The sequence below is a fragment of the Stylophora pistillata genome, chromosome 11 (assembly GCF_964205215.1).
Source record: "Stylophora pistillata chromosome 11, jaStyPist1.2, whole genome shotgun sequence".
Classification (NCBI taxonomy): Eukaryota; Metazoa; Cnidaria; class Anthozoa; order Scleractinia; family Pocilloporidae; genus Stylophora; species Stylophora pistillata.
The window spans coordinates 17616115-17640280 of record NC_142529.1 but is presented as its reverse complement, the minus strand read 5'-3'; the positions used below and the strand labels follow the sequence as shown (position 1 = coordinate 17640280).

At 42.3% G+C, this 24166-nt stretch overlaps 3 protein-coding genes and 2 pseudogenes across 4 annotated transcripts; 1 reads left to right on the top strand and 4 right to left on the bottom strand.

Annotated features, from left to right (window-relative positions):
• Positions 1 to 2325: 2325 nt before the first annotated feature.
• LOC148720381 (uncharacterized) lies at positions 2326 to 3978 on the bottom strand. The gene is made up of 2 exons (XM_088737617.1): positions 3588 to 3978; positions 2326 to 3335 (listed from the first exon to the last, which is right to left on the bottom strand). Exons 1-2 carry the CDS (start codon positions 3976 to 3978, stop codon positions 2326 to 2328), a joined length of 1401 nt encoding a protein of 466 aa, XP_088593743.1.
• A 1768-nt stretch (positions 3979 to 5746) lies between these two features.
• LOC148720380 (uncharacterized) lies at positions 5747 to 9346 on the bottom strand. The gene is made up of 4 exons (XM_088737616.1): positions 9107 to 9346; positions 8470 to 8750; positions 6819 to 6831; positions 5747 to 5989 (listed from the first exon to the last, which is right to left on the bottom strand). The coding sequence occupies exons 1-4, from the start codon at positions 9344 to 9346 to the stop codon at positions 5750 to 5752; spliced, it is 774 nt and encodes a 257-aa protein (XP_088593742.1). The 3' UTR covers positions 5747 to 5749.
• Positions 9347 to 11344: 1998 nt separating this feature from the next.
• LOC148720379 (uncharacterized) lies at positions 11345 to 19428 on the top strand (annotated as a pseudogene). Its single transcript, XR_015993438.1, has 2 exons — positions 11345 to 11437; positions 14827 to 19428. The product of XR_015993438.1 is annotated as an uncharacterized LOC148720379 (transcript).
• On the bottom strand, positions 11427 to 13934 carry LOC111330465 (uncharacterized). The gene has a single exon (XM_022935323.2). It carries the CDS (start codon positions 13767 to 13769, stop codon positions 12801 to 12803), a length of 969 nt encoding a protein of 322 aa, XP_022791058.1. The 5' UTR covers positions 13770 to 13934; the 3' UTR covers positions 11427 to 12800.
• Positions 19429 to 19502: 74 nt separating the features above from the next.
• Positions 19503 to 20038, bottom strand: LOC148720378 (uncharacterized; annotated as a pseudogene).
• Positions 20039 to 24166: the final 4128 nt, after the last annotated feature.

Genomic DNA, 24166 nt, shown 5'->3' with positions numbered 1-24166 from the left:
CTAATACTTGCGTCTTAGAGTTACTAAAGTTACTTCGATCCAATTTCCCAGTTTCAACTTGCAAAACAAAAAATAATAAAATAAAATGCATGTTGGACATAAAGGGTCCTTGAAATGTGTTCACAGTCCACATTCCTCCATGGCCTCGAGAAGGATACACTTGTCGATAGGGCGTTCTAACTCTGATGTCTTTGACTTCTCTTTTACTCGGCGCACAAATCCGTCTCTTCCGGGCATGACTTCGATTACTTTCGCCATTGGCGAACAGCTGCTAGGAGAGCTGTCATTCACCATCAACACAACGTCACCAACAGCTAAGTTTCTGCGCGGAAAGTTCCACTTCTGCCGGTGCTGTAACAAAGGGATATACTCACGAGACCACCGTCTCTAAAATTGATCCGCGAGATACTGCACTTGTCGCCATCTCTTGCGAGAATAGGTATGCTTATTTTTGAAAATTCCTGGGGGTACAGTCGATCCAGATCAAAGCAGAAGCAAATGGTTTGGGGTAAGAGCCTCGAGGTTTCTTGGATCCTGAGACACCTCTGTGATGGGTCTACCATTTATAATTGACTCTATCTCACACACGAGGGTTACCAAGGATTCATCGTTAAGAACTTGCTCCTTCAGTAAGCATTCAAAATCTTCCGCGTGGTGCGGATACACCTCTCCCAAATACCATTGTTGTGTGATCCAGAGGGAGGGTTGAAAATTCAGCAAACATCTTGCTGTAACAGGTACTCATGAATCCGCTGGGTGTTCCACTGTAGAATGTTAGCACGGATCTCCTTGTCTCCGCTGAGAAAATTGGAACCGTTATCGGTTCTCACCAACACTGGCTTGCCTCTCCTCGCAATAAATCGGCGAAGTGCATTTATGAATGAGTCGGTATCTAGCGAGTAAGCGACTTCTATGTGGACAGCTCTTATATTCAAACAAGTAAAGAAGCACCCATACCTTTTGAATCGACGTCTACCTTGCTTCACCAGAAACGGGCCAAAGAAGTCGATCCCCACATGGCTAAAAGGTGGTTGCCAAGCCGACACTTGTTCCTCAGGGAGATCTGCCATTTTCCGATTACAGACCGGGGCTTGTCTTCGTCTACAATCAAAGCACTTCACCCGGAGCTTCCGCAACACTGAATTTCCATGAATAACCCAGAACTTGCCTCGCAATAGGGACAGAACGTATTCTCTTCCTGAGTGACCAGATATGAAGTGATAGTGTCGTACTATCAAGTTTGTCACGGATGATTTTCAGTAAGATGACATGGTGCTTAGCATCCTGGGGCAGCGAAGCACGACGTAAACGTCCTTCGACCCTTAGCACACCATCCATGAGGACCGGGTCTAAACTAAAGACCCTACTACTCTTCTTAACGGAACTTGGCCTGGGCCCTGAGCCTGTATTTTCTTCATGATTCTTTGGCACCTCCAGACTCTGGATCTCTTCCTTGAAGTGTTCTTTTTGAACACATTTGATGATACTTCGTTCAGCATCTCTCATCTCGACTTTAGAGATTGGCTGTATAGGTTGGCTTCCTTTCTGCGTTACTGGTACCTCGAACGCTCGACAGCTCGCTTTATGAAGGTTAGCTTTGAACCTTAGGATCCAGGCGACGAACTTCTCAAGACCGTGTCATAAAGAGAATCTGTTAAATTCTTCATAAATTTTGGCAGTAGCTTCTTTCGTATGCACATCGCCGACTGAAATTATTTTCTTGACTTCAGGATCATCTCTTGAAATTTTCTCAACGCTGGACTGATTTGGCCACTTATCTTTCGGCTTCCACAAGAAGGACGGGCCTATTTTCCACCGAGCAGCTGTTAGAAGGGCTTCAACCTTAAGACCCCTTGACGCATCATCGGCGGGGTTTGACTTGGTTGGGACATGTCTCCACTGGACAGGGGAAAAACCATGGAGAATCTGAGACACTCTATTTGCCAAGAAAGTGTGAAACCTTGCATTACTGTTTCCAGTGTACTTAAGCACTGAAGTACTCTCTGTTCAGAAGGTTGATTCGTGCACAGACAACTCTAACTCTCTTCTTATCATCTTGTCGAGTCTGACAGCCACAGTTGCTGCAGACAGCTCGAGTAGTGGTATACTAATGGACTTTAGGGGGGCCATTCTTGACTTGGCCATGAGAAGCGCACAATGGACCTGGCCTCCTTCATCAACGAGACGAATGTAGGTGACTGCGCCATAACCAATCTGCATCGCATCGCTGAAGTGGTGAAGTTGGCATTTGGAGATCTTCCCAAACCCGTACGGCTTAACGCAGCGGTCAATAGAAAACTATTCCATTCGAGAGAGTTCTAAAAGTCATTCCTTCCAGCACTTCAAGCTTTCTTCCGGGATGGCTTCATCCCAACTAAGCCCTCTTCTACATAGGTCTTGGAGGACAGCTTTAGCCGGTAGTACGAAAGGACTTACGAAACCAAATGGGTCGTACACTGAACTCACTATAGATAACATTCCACGGCGTTTTGGAGGCTTGTCCTTAAACTTCACTTTAAACCCAAAAGTGTCCGATTCTAAACTCCATCTGACACCAAGGGCCCGCTCCGTTGGCATGATTTCACAATCGAGCTCTTTAACAGAACTTGCTCTCTCTGACTCAGGAATAGTTGCAAGCACCCTCGGAGAGTTACACAGCCATTTTGTTAAATGGAAGCCTCCTTTCATTAACAGCTCACTGAGTTTAGGCAGGAGCTTGATGGACATAGTTTCACTTTCACTCGACTTCAAGCAGTCATCAACGTATAAGTTTTTGTTCACAGTTTCGACAACGTCGGGGTGGAAGGTAGCACTGTTATCCTTAGCTGTCCTGCGCAAGGCAAATCCAGCGCAGCTTGGCGATGGCACCGCCCCAAACAAATGATCTCTTATACGGAAATCCTGAGGCTCTTTATTCATGTCGTTCCCAGGCCAACATAAATAGCGCAACGAATCACAGGGATCTGGGGCAACTTGGACCTGATGGAACATGGATTCTACGTCGAACATCAAAGCTATACGTTCTTGCCTAAACCTAAGTAGCACACCAACTAAGGAATTATTAAAGTCTGGTCCTTGCAACAGGAGGTCATTCAGTGGTGTATTTACGTACTTGGCAGCACAGTCAAAGAAAATTCTGGTCTTATCAGGTTTCGCGGGGTGTAGCACGGGATGATGAGGCCAATACCAGACCATACCATCAGCACGACTCAGTGAGCTGTCTGGAACCTTTTCACAGTAACATTTGCGGAAGTAATCATCAATAACACTTGAGTAGTTTCCAAACAGGTCAGTATCTCTGCGAAACCTCTTCTTAAGAAGCTTTAACCTGTGCTCTGCAAGAGCGATGTTATTAGGTAGAGAGGGTCGTTGCGATTTCCATGGTAACTATATCTGGTCATGGTTTTCATTAAATACAGTTGCCTGCTCCATTATCTCAACGGCTTTGAGATCTTCTCTGGACATCTGAGCTGTGGCATCAACGATAGAGTCGTTGAATTCTAGTCCGCAGAACCTTTCGAACTGTTTCTCTAGTTAAATGTCTCCTCTGATCAAGCTCGCACTGTGGCTTGCTCCATCACTCTCACGGCCTAGAGGACCATTCACTGTCCACCCGAACACAGTCCGAACTGCATAGGGTCCTTCACCTCTACTTTGCTTGATTTCAATTGGTTTTAGGGCCCTTGCATTGTCATTACCGATTAGTAAGCCAACTTGAGCGTCCACCTGGGGTAAACAGATATCGTGAAGATGAGGCCATCCCGCGATGTCCTCCTGCCTTTGAATATTGCCTGGTGAAACTGGCAAGATGGGGGTGGAAAAGACTGTAGGCAAGTCAACAAAGGCATTTTCTTCAAGGTCATAGGCTTCAAGGCTCACAACACAGCACTCCATCCCACTTTTCTCTTTCTCGATTGTACTCAGTGAGAGACTCGTTTCTTCGCCTTCTAGGTTCAATTGTCTTAGGAGTTCATCCATTCAGAAAGTTCAGTCAGAACCGCTTTTCAGGAAAGCATGTGTAACTACGTAGCCTTGATGCCCTCTGGCTTTCACTTTAATAGGTATGATTGGCGATCATACCTATTAAAGTGAATCTTGTAAAGATTGTGCTTTCTACCACAGTATTTACAAGAGTTCCTCCTTTTACATTTACGCACCCTGTGATCAGGGGTCAAACAGTTATAGCACAGGTAGTTGCTCCACGCAAACTGAACGCGGTCATCATAACTCTTGCGCTTAAATTCTGGGCAATCCTCAAGCCTGTGAACTTGTTTACACAAAACACAAGTTTTATTTGGTGAACTAGATATCCCAGATGCGAAGTTTCTAGAATTTCCATTGCCTTTAGCTTGGTTATCACTTCCCACTCTGGTGGCAAAGTTGTTGTTCTTGAACTTCGAATTGATCGTTGGACCTTAGGATGTCTCCAAACACAGGATGCGAAGAGGTACGAGATTCCTTCTCAACAAAGGCCACGATGTCGTCGAATCTGATCTCTCTATCCTCGCCTTCCATTATCTTATCAGCCGTCGCCCTCCATCTCTTTCTTAACTCGAATGGTAATCTTTCAACAACACCTCTAAGGCTGTCGAGATTTTCGATCTTACTAGCATAGCCAATACTCTTCAAAGTGTTTCTACAACTTGTAAGCAGGGTTGAAAGTTTTGCAAACCTTTACTGTCTTCGGCCGTAAGTGCTGGACCCTTCGTCACTTTGTCTACAGAGGCTGTGGCGATTGTGTAGTTTTCTCCATATCTCTTTTTCAATATCTTACGAGCTTCAGGGTAGCCCTCGTCAGGGTTCATGATCAAAAAGCTACTCATCCGTTCATGCACCTCTCCTCTAGGGTACTGCACAAGGTAATACAGTCTCTCACTATTGCCACTGGTTTTGGATTCGATAAGGCACTCAAAGGCTTTCACAAAGCCGCAGTACTGGATCGGGTCGCCACTGAAAACTGGTACTTCTTGCTTTCGTTGGGTTAAAGATAACGCACTCTGTTGCTGCTGAGCAACCAGGCCTTCCATACATTTTGTCTGCCTTTCTTGGAACTTAATCATCCTTTGAATTGTCTCAACATCTGAGTTTGGGGGACTTGCTGTAAATTACTCCAAAACGATCCAGAGACAAGCATTATCTTTTCATTATCCCACCAATAACGTAGCTCCATTTTCTGCCTTTAAAAGCACACACAACCCACAATTCGTCTATTCGCTCTGACGAAGGGCTAACGCTCAAAACGTCAGCTTTTGTAGTCGTTACGGTGGCCAATTTACCATTTCAACTTTGTGATATATCCAAATTATTACGTTACTCCCACCGACGCAGCCCCAAACAGTTTCTTTCGAAACTATCAGCCTTTATTGTTTTATTTCGGGGTGATTTACTCGAAGGATTACACGGTTCCTAAAAGGTAAAAGGAATTTGAAACAAACGATGCAATGGAGAAAGGAAACGTTGAATTAAAAACGAACCAAAAAATAGGAATAGTACTTACAAAACACGTTTTTCCCGATAAAACGTAGAACACACTAAGAAACTTGAACGAACTTGACTTACTCATGGTCGTCACTAAAAATGGCGTCCATAACAGGTGTGGCTTAGTTGGGGGAGGGGAGGGAGGGGAGGGAGGGGGAGCAGTGAAAGGGAAAAAGAAACAAGACTGGGAAGTTAAATAGGAAAGGGAGAAATCTCATGGCATTTATTTTACCAAGTAAAGCGATGAGAACGCACAAAACATGCCACGGTATCACACTGTAGAGTAGGGCAAATATACTAAGAAAAAAATTGTTTCACATTCCATAATGCATCCCTTGATTTTGCCAATGTGTTTCTGAGTCGTCTGAACCCACTCTGTAGGATTAGGGAAATCTAATTCCGTATTCTCCTTTTTCGCCGGTTTCCCAACCTTTAACCGTATTCTCTTTTCTGTGTCAGAATAAGGTGTGGCGTCAAGCGCTCCGATCCGTAATAGAAACAGCGTAGATGCCTTCACAGGCATAAATTTATTTATGAATGTCATCATCAGTATCTTTATCATTGTGTTGTAACGCTTCTTCGCTTGCTTACTACTTGTTCCATTCTATTGTTTGAGCCTTGTTCAATACTCTCATGAGTAATTCCAACTTTGTACAACTTCCACTGCTCTTGACAGGCCAAATTTTAATTGACATTTGAAGCCTTTGACTGTATGTCTGCGTCATGTGATCATCGCATGATCTCAAAACAATAGCAAGCGACTCATGGTGGGTACAAAAATTATTCTAGAAACATTCCCAATTTCCGGGCTTGTTTCTAGAATACTTTGTATTTGTTAGTTTCGTATCAGAAGACAGTCTATCAGGCATCGCTTTACATACGAGCGAGTCATGTGCTTGCTTTTATGAAGACCTGAAACTAATTCTAGTTAACGCCTAAGGTAGTAGAGGTGTTTATGTAATCGAAATAACGGTCGACTCTTTAATCAGTCATTAGTTAATAATGCAGTTGTCAACAAAAACATTTAAAACACGTTACGTGGCATCATAGCCGGAGAGTCATTTGGAGCCAAACAATAATCATAGGAAATTTTGGTCAAGTGCTGGGCAACGAGCCTATAAACGGTTTATTCATCACAGGAAAACTGTACGATTGCCTTGTCTTTTCGTGCCTCAGAAAATCTTCGTAACAGTATTGGGGTAATCATTCTGCTGGTTTACATCGGAACTACGTCGGGTTCGTTAGACCGTTTCTGCGAACAGAATTAATTCCAGCCATGCAGTAAAATTTGCTTTGTAATGTTTAGATCATAATCCTTCACTTATCTTAGACAATCCTACACTAATCTCGAGACTATGGATATGTTTGGGTTAACCATTGATCAAAGGATGATTTTCCATGATAGTTGACAAAGCGTAGTAACATTTAGCTTGCTGTCGTGAGAATCTGTTTTCACTGCAACAGTAAGTCAAAGAAGTGATCGGGAAGCTAACGACAGGGGATTGTCAAAAGATATGAGCAGGCTTGATGTCGGGGGGAGGAAGAAAGCGAGCTTGACAGGGGGGAAAGCGGAAGTGGGGAGGAGAAAAGCGAGGTTGCTGGAAGAGAAAGCGGAAGTAAGCGGAGGAAATAAGCGATCTTGGTGGGGGAAAGCACAAGTGGAGGGGGGAGGAAAGCAATCTTGGTGGAGGATAAAGCAGAACTGGGGGGAGAGGAAAGCGATCTTGGTGGGGGGAAAGCAGATGAAGGGGGATAGCTATATACATTCTTGTATCATTATTGTTGAGGGGAGGCGGAAGTGGGGAGAAGGAAAGCGATCTTGTTGAGGGAAATGCGGAGGTGTGGGAGGAGAAAAGTGATCTTGGTGAGGGGAAAGTGGAAGTGGGGGGGGGGGCGAGCTCGCGGGGCGAGAGGGTTAGGGTGTTTGATGAAGGCAATAATAACGCAGGAGGGTATTGAAAACAGTGATGTTATTAGGAAAGCAGGAAAGGCTTACCTAACAATTAACAACAATAAGTAATAATAATAATGATGAAAAAAGAGAACAAACTGTGGAATGGCGCTGTACCACTGTATGTTTGAGAGATCTGATGTGAATTATACATTGAGATTTTACGAATGGGAAAGCTGAGAAGAACCTCATGAGAACTGTCTGAACTGCCGTTTTGTTTTGTTCCAGTTTGTTCGTGTTGTTAGTTATATTCTGTTTCAAATGCGTTGAAATGAATCGCCAGAAACCAGCAAATGCAAAGGCACTGCAAGAGCTTGTTTCGAAGCGGTTCTTTATTCCGGTTTAAGTGCCCCCTCGGATAAAAGCTCCCCATGTATAAGCCTCATTATGGGAATATGGGGAATACAAAGGGAAATGGAATACAAAGTGTAGATCAATAAGGAATCTTAAGCTATTGACTACGTCTACATTCTTGTAAATGGAAAGAAAACCATTCACCGCAACATGTTCTGTTTGGATGAATTACATCCCAGCTTATTCTAGTTAGAGCTTGTTCGATTGTCCAGCGTTTACTGCAGCCAACATCAGCGCCGCTTGAGCATGTCCTGGCGGTCTAGGATATCGGTTTGGTGGTGGTGGATTTGGATGGATTGCTTGAGTATACGTAAGGCGGGGGAGCCTGACTGCAACTAGGAGGGGTCTTGTTGTGGTTTACCGGCAAAGGAGCTTGTACTTGCTGCGTCGTCTCCTGTGTGTCTGAGTTAGGACAAACTGTTGTTTCGGCTGCTGGGTGATGACCACAGTACCGGGTGAACGATAATTGTAGTATAGGCAAGAAGTATGCGGCAGAGGTAATGCTACCTAAAATTAACTCGCAGCAACTCGAGTTTTTCTCTTTCCAACCACACTTCTCCTTTTTTCTTAGGCGGTATTGTGGCGTCTTCGGCATCTTTAAATATATTTGAATCTGTCTTACCCTTACTTTTTCTCATTAATTTCTTGATCTGATAAATGGGATTCTGTGTCGTCAGAACCCACACTATAGGAGTAGGCAATTTGAATTCCTCAGCCGTCTTTTTTTCAGTTCACCGGTTTCCCACCGTATTCTCTTTTCTGTGTCATGATCCAATGTGGTGTCAACTGCTCCGATCCGTAGTGCAACCAGCGTAGATGCATCCTCAGGTTTAAATCTCTCTCCGTCTTTCATCCGCTCCTGTTTCTTTTTGTTATAACCGTCCTTTACTTGCTTCTCTACTTGCTCTATTCTGTTGTTTGTACCCTTTTCAATACTCTGTTGAGTAAAACCAGCTTTGCACAACTTCTACAGCTCTTTCGCCTCGTCTTTAAATGGAAAAGGATCATCATCAAGGACAACGGTATAAATGTCAGGGCTGTATTTCTCTCGGCGAATGCGATCATGAATCCATTCCTTGGTATTAGAAAAATTGCATAGGTCGAACATCAATTGATTTCCCTTTGTAGGGTCCCAGAACCACGTGAAAAGCTCATCCCAGGTTTTCGGCCATCCCCTCGCCGTCGACCCATGAGTTTGCCGTAGGCTTGTAGTGGGCATTCTTCGTTCTCGCCAGACACTAAAAAGATATTTCGTTATGATGATGACAATGAAGATAGTTGCGCCAATAATGATAACATTTGCAATAGACACGCCGCTCCAACCACAGTACGATCAACACACTCCCCCACAACATTCCTCTTCCGTGTCATAGTGGTTGTCGTTCGAGCAGGAACAAGAAGACTCGAGCTACTGATGCATTTGCCATTACGGTATCGGTCGCCACTGTCACATTCGGAGTCGTACGAACAGAAACAAGAAGACAAACCACTGATGCATTTGCCATTACAGCATTGCTCGCCGCTGTCACATTCGGAGTCGTGTAAACAAGGACAAGAAGACATATTACTGACGCATTCGCTGTTACAGCATGGTTTGCCACTGTCGCATTCGTAGTGGGACGAACTCGGACTAGGAGACGTACTACTGACGTATTCGCTGTTACAGCATCGCTCGTCACTGTCACATTCGGAGTCGTGTGACCAGGAGCGAGTAAACCAACTACTGATGCATTTGTTATTTTAAAAGCACTGCTCACTCGCTCTACATTGGGAGTTGGACGAACAGTACGAAAATTTTTCTCTGCAGACGTTATCTGCTCTTAGTATTGGCAAATTCGTTAAGTCTAAGATCAAATCATTTCCATTTGTAGAGTTCCAAAACCACGTGAGAAACTCATCCCCCGCTCGCTGTTTAGACTTTTCACTCGAAGTTTATTTTAGCTTTCCCATTACTTGAATATTCATGTCAAATGTGCAGCAGAGCAGCAAATCCCTCAAACATACATTGGTACAGCGCCGTTCAAAAGCTTGCTTTGTTCTGTTTTTATTATCAAACTGAGAATACCACCAAAGAAGCCCAACACAAGCTAACGCAAAACACATGAGTCGACGGCGACATCCTTTTTGTTATTTTGTTCCAGCTTTGTTCGTGTTGCTAGTTTTATTCTGTTCCAAATGTATTGAAATGAACTCTATTTGATGACGTCTTGAAGCGTCATTAGGAATCAGCAAATGCGACTGTATTGATTAGCACTGCTACAGCTTGTTTCGAGGCGCTTTTTTATTCCGGTCAGATGCCCCATCGGAAAAAAGCCCCTCCGTGTATAAGCGGCAGTTTAATTACAGTATCAACCTAAAGCAGTTCGTTTTTAAAGGCTCCTGTAAGCCGCAATGTTAAGCGATCTTTTCGTCTAATACTCGCTCATTTGGAGATCAAGCTCTCCCAGCTCGTTCTTTCCGTTTCAGATAACTGATACAGAACTTTTTCCGGTCTTACTTATCCCTGTAATGGTTGAATAACAAAACGAAACTCAGTGTGATTTCGAAATATAAAAGTCTAAAAATGCACATTATAGGAGTTACGTAGTAGTCAGGAAGGAACGCTTTCGGATTAGGATCATGTCACTGGGCACATGGAAACTCATAGTCTTTTAAGACCCTGAGTGTTGGTCCGGCCGGGGCTCGAACCCTCGACCTCCCGCACAACAGTGCGGCGCTTAACCAATTGAGCTAACCGGAAGGTGGTTTATTTGCCTTCAGTTCTATCGAAAATTATTTCAGCAGTAAGGATCATATTTATCTTACGAACACCTAGAGGGTTGAATTCTGAGTAACTAAAGCGTTTCTATATAAGTAACCTTTGTTTTGGTACTGAGCATGCTTTATCAGCGTCTTATAAGCATCAACGCAGCCGGCTAAATTAAGATTATAGTAATTACATCACGCAAACTCCATGAAAATGATTATAGAAATTTGCCTTGTTTTCTTGCAGTTTAGTTCCTCACGAGCCAACCTGCAATCATCGAAATCCCTGCCAACTCAAACTTGGCCGCTGTTTAGTGAAACATCTGTGTTTTTCTTTGTCTGTAATAGGTAGATGCGGGGTCTCAAAAAGCCCTACAAAATAGCATCTGCATTTTCAAAATTATAATAAATATTGCAAAACAAGATCAGAACTTTAACCACTTTGTATTCGCTGATTAGACTCTGTTTCGTCAAATTTCTGGGTAGAAAAGCGAACGCGACAAAGGCATGGTATTTTAATACTGAAAGCCATAAGCAACCGTATACAGATGTTTCCACCTGGTTGGCGGTGACATGTCTCGTCTGTTTACTTTCAAGAATACAGCCTCAAGAGGAATTCCTCATTGAATAGGTCGGTCGAAACTTTCGCCACTATTACAAGAACAATGCAAAAGCTCTGACTATCCGAAGCAAAAACACCCCTGCGGGCAGGCCATCGACATATCAAACCTTGCACGCGGCTGGGGACTAACACAAATTAATTATTCACAAAAATCAAGTATGCATAAAAATTTATTATTCACAAAACTGAGACAACACACAAATGTAAATACTGCTCGGCATCAACAGGGCATATGCTGTCGATGGATCGCCTAAGGATCCGATCGGCTAAAAGTAGAAAATGGAAAGGTAACAAATCTTCCTGAATAAGATATGCTCGTGAAAAATAGAAACAAAAACCAAGCGTATAACGTAAATATATTTAACAATTGTTTCCTACGTCAGCGTGCGTTCATCGAGATATGAAGCAAGCGGGAAGTTTGGAGAGCACGAAAGATGCATAAGAGTTGCTCGAGGCGTAGCCGAGAGCAACTCTAGCTTCTTGAGTACTTTCCAAACTTCCCAAGTGCTTCATATCTCGATAAACGCACAGATGACGTATGAACCACTTGTTTTATAATATTTTCAACGCTGCAGTTTATGTATAAAGGGCGGAAATTCCCTCTCATACGCTTCAATGCGTTGTTTATTTTGTTTCGGAAAAGTATTTCGCCATGCTTCAATTATCTTGTCTCAGATTGGTCAAAAACTGACAGGTGCATTCATGCGTGGAAATGAAGTTAGAGTTTCGAAACCAGATGAAACCCGTTGATTGTTTTGTTTTCTCTTTCTTTAGGTTCTTTCTCGGGAGTTAAAAACCCTTTACCAAAGAGAAAGTAGGCAGATCTTCATCGGCTTGTTCGCTTGTTGCCATGTCTAGTTTAACTTTTTTGCGGACGTTTTTCCCGTTTTTTAATGAAGAATGCTGAAGTCAATCGCGAGAAAAAAAATATTTTCGCGAGGCATTTGTTGGCTGACGTTACGAGCGTGCACAATGGAAAATTGAAGCAGGCTCGCGCTATTGAATTTCATTGTAGGAATTTACACGCTATGTTAAAATATTGGTTTTAATATGCTATGTCAATTTTACTTCTGTACGACACGATCGGCATTCACAATCATGAAAATCTCAATGAAGCACAGAACTGTGCTAAATACAGCCGCGGCTTGACTGATATGACACTTAAAGTGAAACTACAGTTCTAAGTATACGACATTCATTCTGGAATACAATTATCGTTGCCGATGGCCAAACGCACGTATCTCCAACAAATATGCTTTCCACAAGAAGCCTATGTCTACTTTTTGTTATTCTTTGAACGAAGAAAGCGACATATGGAATATCAAACTTGTAAAAGTACAGATTAGTCAATAATTTTAATTATAGACTACGTCTATACCTTTGTAAATAGATGTAAAATCGAAGGTTACTCATATCATCAGAGCAGTATTATGTTCGGATGAGTTGCATCGCAGTTTACTTTAGTTAGAACTTGTTCGGTTGTCGAGCGTTAGATGCAGCCGGCATCGGCGCCGCTTGAGCTTGTCCTGGAGGTGCAGGATATTGATTTGGTAGTGGTGGATTGCTTGAGTAAGGTGGAGGAGCCTGACTGAAACCAGGAGGAAGCTGACTGTAGCCTGGAGGAGGATGGTCGTTCTTCGGCGGAGGAGCTTATACTTGCTCCTTCAACCATTTCTTTTGTTCTTTCTTAGGAGGCACTGGGACAACTTTAATTTCTTTGAATATATCTAAATCAGCCTCAAGCCCCTCGCTACGACGTTTCTCAATCAATGTCATGATATCGTCAATGTGATTCTGTGTCGTCAGAACCCATTCTGTAGTAACAGGCAAATCTAATTCCACAGCTTTCTCCTTTTTTACACTTTTCCCAAGCTTTTCCCGTATTCTCTTTTCTGTGTCATGATGCAAGTTGGTGTCAATCGCACTGAATGGTAATGCGAACAGTGTAGATGTCGTCGCCTCTTCCCAGTTCTTCGGCTTGTAAGTCTTCTTTATCTGGTCTCTTACCTCCTTCATCTTATTGTTTACACTCCTTTGTGTAAATCCAACTTTGCACAACTTCCACTGCTCTTCCGTTCCGTTTTCAACATTTTCATCTTTTGCTTTGAATGGAAAAGAACCATCGTGAAGGACAATGGCATAAATGACAGGTCTGTATATCTCTAGGCGAATGCGTTCTTTCCGACCCTTAGAGCTAGCATATCTGTTTAGGTCTAAAATCAATTGATTACTATTAGCAGTGTCCCAGAACCACATGAGAAACTCATCCCTGGTTATCGGCCATCCGCTCGTCGTCGACTTATGTGTTTGGCTCTGGCTTACAGGGAAAATTTTTTGTGGCTTTGCTGGTGGCTCCGTCGACCCGCTTGTTTGGCTTTTACTTATAGTAAGCTTGTGTAGTAGCCTATTCGGTCGCTCTGGTGACTCAAGTTTTTGGCTCTGGTTTTTGCTGCTAATGTTTTGTGGCTTTATTGGCGGCTCTGTCGACTCACTTGTTTGGCTCTGGCTTGTAGTTGGCTTATGAAGAGGCCTCTTCGGTGACTCCTGAGACTCATTTGTTTGGCTTTGGCTTGTGGTGGGCTTCTCTTGTTGCTTTTCAGGTAGTTCTTTTGGCGGCATTCTCACTTAACGCTGGACACCAAAAAGATATTTCCCGATGATTATGATGGCAAAGGAAATAATTGCGCCGATAATAGTGTCTGTATTCGACACGCCGCCCCAACCACAGTACGACGAACACACTCTCCCACAACATTCATCTCAAGTTTCACACCGGATATCGTACGAAGAGGAAACTTATTAATTCTGTGCGATTTCAAAATATTTATAAAAGTCTAAACATCTGCATTTATAAAATACGAAAGGCAGCCAGTCGAATCCGTTACCAAAGCAACTTGGGCGCTGTTCAGTAAAATCTCTTTGCGTGTTCTTATTTGCAGTAGGCAAGTTTTGGGTCTCTCAATGCCCTACTAGTTAGTGTTTGCATCGGCAAGATGATAAGTATAGCAAAAAAAAATCGGAACTTTTAACCGCCTGTTATTTGCTGATTAATGTCTGTTTCGTCAAGCTTCGTCAAGCTTCGTCAAGAGAAAGCGAACGCGACAAAGACATGATTAGGTTTAATAACAAAAGCCAAGAGCAACCGTATACAAACGTTTTCAACTGGTTCGTCTCGACGTGTATCGTCAGTTTAGTTTTAAGTAAACAACCCCAATAGCAATATGTCAATGAATGAGTCAGACGAGACTTTCGCCGCATTTACAAGAGCGAAAGAAAAAATTCGGAATATCTGATGTACAATTCACTTGCGAACCAGTCACTGGTATATCAAACGGAACGTTACACACAAAGGCGTATTAAAAAAAAACATTATTTACAAAATTGAGACAAGACACCTATATAGCATTAGCTGTCGATGGATATGCTAAAGATCCGATCAGCTATATGTAAAACTATAACATAGTTAAACAAAAGCACGCGCTCTGATTGACATATATGCTCGATCCATTTGCCCGTGGGTTGCACGCCGACGTCAGTTTGGTTTGTTCGTTTGTTTGTTTTTCTTTTTTCAAGGCAACTTTTTTCGTCGATGTTGCCACTATATACAACATAGTTCATGTTTTTCTGTGGGTATTTTACTTGTGAAATATGATAAAATTTTGTAATTTTTCCGCAGATATTGAAGATAATTCTTGTGAGCTGCCAAATTTAGAGCTAATTTTTTTCACGGACCTCCAGCTAAGAGCCCGAGTATTGCGAACTTAAGCCAGCAGGGGCTTAACCAGCTGGTTAAACAGACACTCAGAAAAGACCAAGAAAACAACAAACTGGTTTGTATCAATCTTTCGAGGTGGGTAACAAATAGCAGCAGTTTTAGAGAGTGTGTCTCAGCGATTTAACGATAATAAAATTCTGTACAAGCGTTCATTGTAAAACTTTTCCTGCGTGGGGTGCTTTTTAAATGCTTCCGGCGAGCAAAACTGTTCTTGTGAGTTATACAAAATGTCTTTCCCTTTAAGCCTCAGCTGTCTGTGTTTTTACAGAACTCAATAAAGAAGGTAACGGATATCAATTTGTTTGAGCTATTCACGGGTTCAGTTTCAGTCTGGTGCTCAGAGAAAACTATACAAACACAGCTCGAGAACATGACGATTGGTCAGCTGGACCACAACCTGCGGCGATTTTACGCCGAGGCACGAACTCAAGAAGGGGAGCCATACAGTAAACCTCCCTTGCTTGGATTCAGACACGGAGTTGAAAGATGTCTCAGCTCTCGTACATACAACAAAGGGCTCCAACTAGCAAGTGGCCAGAGATTTTTGCGGTGAAACCAAATCTTGGACGTGTAACTTGTCAATTCAAAACGAAGCGGAAAGGAAAACGTAACCGACAAACCTGCTATTGAAGAAGAGCATCTCAAACAGCTCAAAGCTAGTGACGTTTTTTCGTTTTCCTCCACGCTCTCGCTTTTGAGAAATGTCTTGTTCTCTATCACTCTTTTCTTTTGCTGGAGAGGCCGTAAGGGACAGAGAGGTCTGACAACCAAAAACTTTAATTTTGGTGTCGATGTAGGCGGGCGAAAATTCGCAACCATGGCCAATGATGAAGCTTCGAAGAATCATCCCGACGGTGTCGATAACAAACCCAGAAATGAACAGGAAGCTAGAATATACGAATCTGCAGACCAATACGACAGCTACAAGGCTCTAAAGCTCTATCTTGAAAAGATAAACCCGAGATGGAGGGCGTTTTTCCAATATCCCAAGTCAGATTTCGGCCCTGAAGAAAACGTGTGGTACGAGCAACGGCCACTAGGAATCAACACGTTGGCAAACATGACGAAACAAATTAGCGAGGCGGCTGGGCTGTCCAAAATATTCACAAACCACAGCATCAGAGCGATGGCCATAACTCTGTGGTCCAACGCTGGTGTCCCAAATGGACATATAACATCTATTTCTGCGTATCGAAACGAGCAGTCTTGCCCACTACAACGCTCAACCATCCATTTCACAGCTTCAAAATTGCATTGATGTGCTGTCAAGGGCGCTTTCGGTCCTAACTGCTCGTTGTGTATCCAAAGCTTTCTCAGTGGTGCTGTCAGAGAAATCCACAGTCCGAGTGATCAATGGTTCACGTCAAGAATTAATTCCTTCACGATTTACAAAAATCGTGGCACCACTCTCCAAGATTGCTCTTTTTAAAATGAGAAGTTTGTCTTCAACTCTCCGGGAAACTGACCCAACTGAGACGAAGTTTTACTAACAGCACTTTCGCTTGTTGCCAGTTCAATATTTAGGCTAATTGCGCAGTCTGAAACTGTTTATTAGTCCGAGATGGAAAAAAACGCATACCATCCCACTGCGATGATTCAAGAAAACTGTTGCTGTGTCGCTTTGTCAGTTTTTGAATGAACATTTTCGCGCGCTGATTGTGCTTTTCCTTGTATTTGAACAGAACGAATTAAATTAACAGATGGTAAAACCACTGCGTACACTATTGAGTCATGGATGCAAGCGGGAAGTTGCCAAAACATTGATACTTTGTAGCAAAGGAGTTTTATTTTATTTAACAAATCTTACGTGCCCAGAAAAAACAAGCGCGTGTAAAACTGGTCTTTGCATTTGCTCCCGTCAGCAGCGCACACCCATGGGCAAATGGGGGATCTCAATTGATCAATCAGAGCGCGCGCTTTACTTTGGTTAAGATATGATAAATATTTATACACGAAACGAAAGATGTTTGCAAGTCATAATGTTATAAAAGAGATGGTAAGCGTGCAGCGTGCAACCATCGAGTTCTAGATGCACTTGTGAGGTTTGCTAAGCACTCAACAAGCTACAGTCACACTCGGCTATCGCCTCGTGCGACTCTTGCGCTTCTTTCGTGCTTAGCAACCTCCCGTATGCATCCATAACTCGATGGTTGCACCCTGCATACTAACCATTCCTTAAGTAGAAAATGAAAAGGTAAAAAATCTCCCTGAAGCGGAGTAAGAATACTCACGTCTGTAAATGAGGCAGCAGCTAAAATATAGTATCAACAATCTATCTCCGTCAAAAATCCTTTCCACAGGAAACATATGACTACTTGTTGTTTTTCTTTAAACAACGAAAGCGTGATGGAAAATTAAATTTGCAAATATACAGCGTGCAGACCAATCAAGAATCTTAAGTAATCGATAACACCTACATATTTTTAAGTGGACAGTAACGCTGAAGATTTCTCATTTCAACAAAAGAGTTACTTCGCAGTTCTTTCACTCTTTTGATTGTCCAGCCGGCATCGGTGCCGTTTGAGCTAATCCTGGCCGTGGAGGATATTGGTTTCGTGGTGGTGGATAGCTTTGAAAAGGCGGAGGAGCCTAATTGAAACCTGGAGGAGGCAGTTTCTAACCTGGAAGAGGCTAGCTATAGTTGGTGGAGGAGGATGTACTTGCTGCGTCATCATCATGTGGGTTTGTGTTGAGACGAACTGATGTTGCGGCTGTTGGCCGGTTATCACCACAGCACCGGGTCTGCGATAGTGGTAGCATAGTTAGCAAGCACAGAAGAGGCATGATACAATGGAAACGATGATGGCGAAGAAGTCAATTGTACAGATAACAGCGCCTGCAATAGCTCCGCCGCTCCATCTACAGTACGGCGAACATACTACCCCTAAAAAATCCTCTCTACTGTCACACTGGGAATCAAACGAACAAGAAGAAGACCAACTGTCGATGCATTTGGTATTATATGTTCAGCACTTCTCGCCATTGTCACATTCGGAGTCGAGCGAACAGGAACAACAAGACGAAGTTTTGATGCATTTGCTCTCAGATGTACAGCACTTCTCGCCACCGTCACAGTTTGAGTCGATCGAACAGAAACAAGGACAGCTGTTACAGCACTGCTCGTCACTGTCACATTCGGAATCGAGCGAACAGGAACAAGAATACAAAATGTTGATGCATGTGCTATTATAGGTAGAGCACTTCTCACAACTCTCACATTCGGAGTCGATCGAAGAGGAACAAAAGGACAAAATACTGGTGCACGTGCTGCTACAGCACTGCTTGCCAGTGTCACGTTCCAATTCGAAAGAACAGGAACAAGAAGACCAACTACTTATGTACAAGTGGTTGTTACAGCACTTCTCGCTCGTTCCACATTCCAAGTCGGACGCACAGAAGCTACAATATTCTCTACAGACGTTATCTCTATAACAGGAATTAAGCAAGGAACAATCGCTGCTGTCGGTACAGTAGGTACACTTCTCAAGGTAAGGAAAAAGACGAAAAGAAAGCGAAGATAATAATTTAGATGCGGTTGGCCGGTTACCCAATTTTCTCCAGACCCTTTACCATGGAAACCCTTACAGGGAGCATAGATGATGGGAGGGGGACAGGGGTTGGGTAAAAAAGAATCGGACGGGGAAACTGAAGGGGAAAAGGAAAAAAGCTACGTCCTTTTACCAAATAAGGTATAGAGAATGCACAGCATCTGCCAAGATATTACATTGTAAAACAGGGCAAATATACGGAGCAATAAAATGGCCTCACCGAGCGGTCCAGACTGTTGGTTTTCATGCTTGACTATCAAAAGGTAACAAAGAAGGTAAATCAGCGTTTCCATCTAAACTGAAATAGTGTAAAAATTATTCGCGCTATCCCTATAAAACGTTCATATTCTTGAAGCTTAATAAACATTGATTTTGGATATTTCATTTATTTTTTTGACTAGATTGCCATCGAATACAATGGCAGCTTATCATTCTTTCGCGTAAAAACGTTTTACAAGATAAGCTTATTTTGACGACGCTTTTTTTAACCTTCTGTCTTTTATCGGAACGTGATCTGCTGTTATTGAACTGAAAAAATGTATCTTGCATTAGGAAGTGAATTTTTGAGCGCGACAGGCTTTCTTTTATTGTCACAAGGTCGTTTGGAACTTTTTCCTAATGCAGATGATGCGATGCACAGATAAGGCCGTAGTATGTATTTCACAAACTCAAATCAAACTACTAAGAAGTGAAATAAAAGTAAAATAATAGATCCCTTACTCGAGAGTTAACATATAATATGAGCGGACATTTTGCTCCTATTAGCTCCTATTGTTCCTCACGCATGTCCCTTCGGGGCACGAAAAAAAATACTGCGCAACTCGCAACATATCCACGTTTATAATAAATTAAATCATAAAATAAGTTATATACTCATAATTTCGTGAAATGGATTTTGGATTTTTCGGTACCTTTCAGGTCAGGCCATGGATAAGTTTCAAAAAAAGGCCCAGATACTGAACAAAAGACCTAAACCACCAGACATCTAAGAAGCCTGTCATCATCGATCATTCAAGAAAAACATAGTCGTTATATATTAGAAAATAATGACATCCGATAACCTGTGTGGATGTACTTGCTGCGTCGTCTCATGTGTGCTGAGACCATTTGTTGTTGCGGCTGTTGGCCGGTTACGAGCACAGCATCGGGTGTACGATAGAGGTAGTACGGACAAGAAGCACAGCATAGACAGGATACGGTGGAAATGATGATAGCAAAGAAGACAATTGTGCCAATTATAACGCCTGCAATAGTTCCGCCGCTCCAACCACAGTACAAAGTCGAAAGACTGACACATTTGCTATTACAGCACTGCTCACGAATGCCACAATCCTGAAGTGGGACGAACAGGAACAAGAAGACGAACTACTGAGGCATTTGCTATTACAGCACTCGCTCTTTCCACATTGCGAGTCGGACGGACAGAAGTAACATTTTTTTCTACATACGTCATCTGTACAACAGGACTCACTAAAGGAACAATCGGTGTCGTTGGTACAGGTGGTAACACTTCCCAAAGGAAAGAAACAAACGAAAAAAATTCATACTAGTTCCTTACAAGCCATTTTCTTCTCACAATTTTAATGGTGTCTGCTCGATAAGGATGGACCGATTCCGCTATGAAATATTTCATAACAGCGATATTATGATCAGATCGGAACTATTGGTACTAGCGAAAAGTGTCGATGCTTTCGATACTGCATGTGACCTGCTGGGCTCGAGATTGGGCAGTAAGGACCGCAGTATACGGTTTAAATGGTATGTGAGTGCTGCAAGAGTGAACGCATTGATGACCATAATTTTGACTTAAGTAGGGCTTTAATGCGGTTTTGGCTATTTTAACAAAATGTACCTTTTCATACAATAAATTTTATTCAGTGGACAACATGATATAACGTTTGCGCAGGATATAACTTAAATGCCGCATAATGGGGAGTTTAATTTTGGGGCTCATGTATTTAACATTAACTGGATTGAGGTGGGGTTAAACATTATAGAATATACAGTCCGTACGGGGATGGCCTTTTCGAGGGAGGCACTCATTTATTCAGGTTACGAGTTACAAGGTTTCACGCGCAGAGATGCAGTTAGAAGGAAACTGTTGCGCGCAGGAATAAGCGAGTGATTTAGTTGTTATTGGTGTAATTTCTGTGTCAGGTAGATAAGATTGAACAATCTAAGGTTGAAATTCTTTGAAAAAAGTAACAAAAAAATTAACCAGTCCAAAAAAAATTTAAAAACACTTCCTTTTTAAAACTTTCTTCGTACTTGAAAAACGTTAACAATATATGCTTCCCAAAGTTTTTTTTCCAGTTAGGTGTGTTGAGGTCCTAAATGTAATAACTCTCCTACATGCAATAAAAAGTCCTAAATGGAATAACATTTGGTCCTAAATGTAATAAAGTTCTAAATTTATATTAATATAAATACATTAATATAATTCATATTAATATGCCAATGCATTGTTTTTATAGCGGGCATCCCCATCGAGATTTTACAGTGAAAGCGGTTGCACCAATGAATCCTCCGACCAGTGTTCATATCACGGGCTCGCTGATATTGATCAGCTTTCTTTTTTTGTTTGCTAGACTTAAGCCGAGAAGTACTGGCTGCAAACCGTTATACCAGTTAGTATCAATTGGATAATTGAACAATTGGCATCAAATTACAGCCGGTAAAACAATGAGTACGCTAACCAATACCTCCCTAGATATGACTGGCTCCGACTCTTAAATACAATAGCTTTTGAAAAGATGTGATAAATCTATACATGTGCAATCAGTGATGGAGTTAACAAGACACAACTACTCGACATTGATACAGCATATACTATCGAAGGATCTGCTAAAGATCCGAGCATCTAAAAAGTGTTTATGAAATGATAAAAAACCTTCCTGAGGTGGAAGAAAATTTCTTACGTTTTTAAACGAGGTAACTGCTCAAATAAAGAAACAACAACCAGGGCAGTAACATGAATATTAATCTGTGTAAATATGCCGTGGAGTTTATCAATTTCGCTGCTATACGACACGATCGACATTCGCAATCTTGAAAATCTAGCAGGCGAAAATAATTAGAAAACTGTCGATAGAAGCATAGACTGGGTTAAACACAGCCAGATAAGTTTAATACGACACACTTTAGGTAAAACCACACTACTGAGATGAAAATATTCATTCTGGAAAACAGATATAGTTGCCAATGGCCGAACTCATCTATCTCCTACAAAAATCCTTTCCACAACTGAGAAAGCTATGTCTACTTAGGTTAGAAATTATTCGGTTGTTCGTCGTTAACTGCAGCCAGCATCGGCGCTGCTTGAGCTTGTCCTGGCGGTAGCGAATAGCTTGGTAAGACGGAGGAGCCTGATTGAGACCTGGAAGAGGCTAGTCGAAGTTCGATGGTGGAGAAGAATGTACTGGCTGCATCGTCATCATGCGTGTCTGAGTTGAGACAGACTGTACATGTTCTTGCGGCTGTTGGGTGACGAGCCAGGTGAACAATAGAGGTAGTGCGGGCCGCAAGCACAGCAGAGACAGGATACGATGAAAATGATGAAATTATCCGCCGCTTTAAAGCAGATGCGTTCCAGCAAGGACTGCATGGACACTACATGTATTTATATTCACACGCATGAATTCAAATTGGGAAAGACACAAAAAAGCAATATTCAGGTAGGTAGGTCTGTTCCATGTGTCAAAGGTAATGCTACCTCAAATTGATTCACAACTGCTCGGGTTTTTTCTTTCTGTCAGTCCTCTTCGTGCTTCAACCGTTTTTTTCTCGTGTCCTTAGGAGGCACTGGGTTATCTTGTATTTCTGTGAATATGTTTGAATGAGCCTCACCTTCATATTTCTTCATGAAGTGTTGTCGTCAGAACCAACTATATAGCATTAGGCAAATCTAATTCCATAGCCATCTCCTTTTTCACCGGTTTCCCAGTCTTAAGCCATATTTCCTTTTCTGTTACAAAATGCCATGGGTTTTCAACCGCTCTGATCGATAATGCAAAAATTCAGATGCCTTTTCCTCTTCCCCATTCTTTGGTTTTTGAAAATCTCTTTCTATAGCCATCTTTAGTTGCTTTGTTCTACTGATTTCACCCTCTCTAAAATTCTTTTGAGTGAATCCAACTTTGCACAACTTCCCCTCCTCTTCTATTCTGTCTTCAGCATTTTCGTCGCTGGCTTCAATTGGAAAACAACCATTATCAAGGACAACGACATAAATGACAGGTCTGTATCTTTTTCGGCGAACGCGATGAACCATGTTTTTTGGTACTGGCGGATTTTTTTAGGTATTTCATCTAATCATCTCCATTTTAAAAGTCCCAGAGCCACGTGAGAAACTTATCTCTGGTTTTTGGTCAACCGATCACCGTCGACTCATGCTTCTTTAGCGGCTTCTCTGGTGACTCGATCAACTCATGTGCTTGGCTTTGGCTTGTGGTGATCTTCTTTTGTGGTTTTATTGCTGGCTCCGTCGACCCATGTGTTTGGTTCTGGCTCGTAGTGGGTTTTTGTATTAGCCTCTTCGGTGGCTCCGGTGACTCATGTGTTTGGCTTTGGTTTATGGTGGGCTTTTCTAATTGCTCCTGTGGTGGCTCTCTTGATGGTATTCTGAGTTCACGCGGACACCGAAAATATTTCGTTATAATGATAATGGAAAGAAGATAATTGCGCAGATAATAACGTCTGCAATAGACACACCACTCCAAACACAGCACGACGAACAGAATCCTCTGCTGATGCATTTTTTTTACGGCACTGCTCGCTCGTTCCACCTTGGGAGTCGGACGTATAGAAACAAGAAGACAAACTACCGATGTTTTTGCCATCACAGTATTGCTCGCCAATGTCACATCCAAAGTCGAACGAACAGAAACATAAAGACCAGCTACTAATGCATCTGTCATTATAGCATTGCTCGCTAGTGGTACATTCGTGGTCGAAGGAACTGAAACAAGAAGACCAACTACTGATGCATTTGTTATTACATTGCTTCTCGGTCCACATTGGGAGTCGGCGAACAGTAGGAACAATGTTCTCTGCAGACGTAACCTTTACAACAGGACTCAAGAACCGAACAATCGAAGTATTTGGCACTTCCCAAAGCAAAGAAAGAGACGAAAGGCATAAAATTTCCTTAGAGTCCTTATCTTCTTCATAAGTTTAATGCCATGTGAGATCATAATTACCGTAGAAGTAGTTGGCTGGTTCTCCAAATTTTCAGACCAAAGAGCATAATGATAGGAGGGTGACCAGGGAAAGGCAAAGAGAATCGGAGGGGAAATTCAAAGAGAAGAAGAGAAATGTTAATGTCAGTTATTTTACCAAGTAACATATGGCGAACGATCCTCGCAGTAGATAGCGCTATTTAAGCAATAGCGAAAATCAGACCTGAAAAAAAAAAATCAGGCCTGTGAGGGATTCGAGCCACTGACCTCTGCGATACTAGTGCAGCGCTCTAACCAATTGAGCTAACAAGCCAACTGGGAGCAGGCCGTTAAGTTGATTCGTAATAAACCCGTGAAAGTGATAAATCAGATACAATGAAATATATGAAGTTCATATATTTTGAACTGCGGTATTAGATACATATGGTGAGCGATCCTCGCAGTAGATAGCGCTATTTAAGCAATAGCGAAAATCACTTAACGGCCTGCTCCCAGTTGGCTTGTTAGCTCAATTGG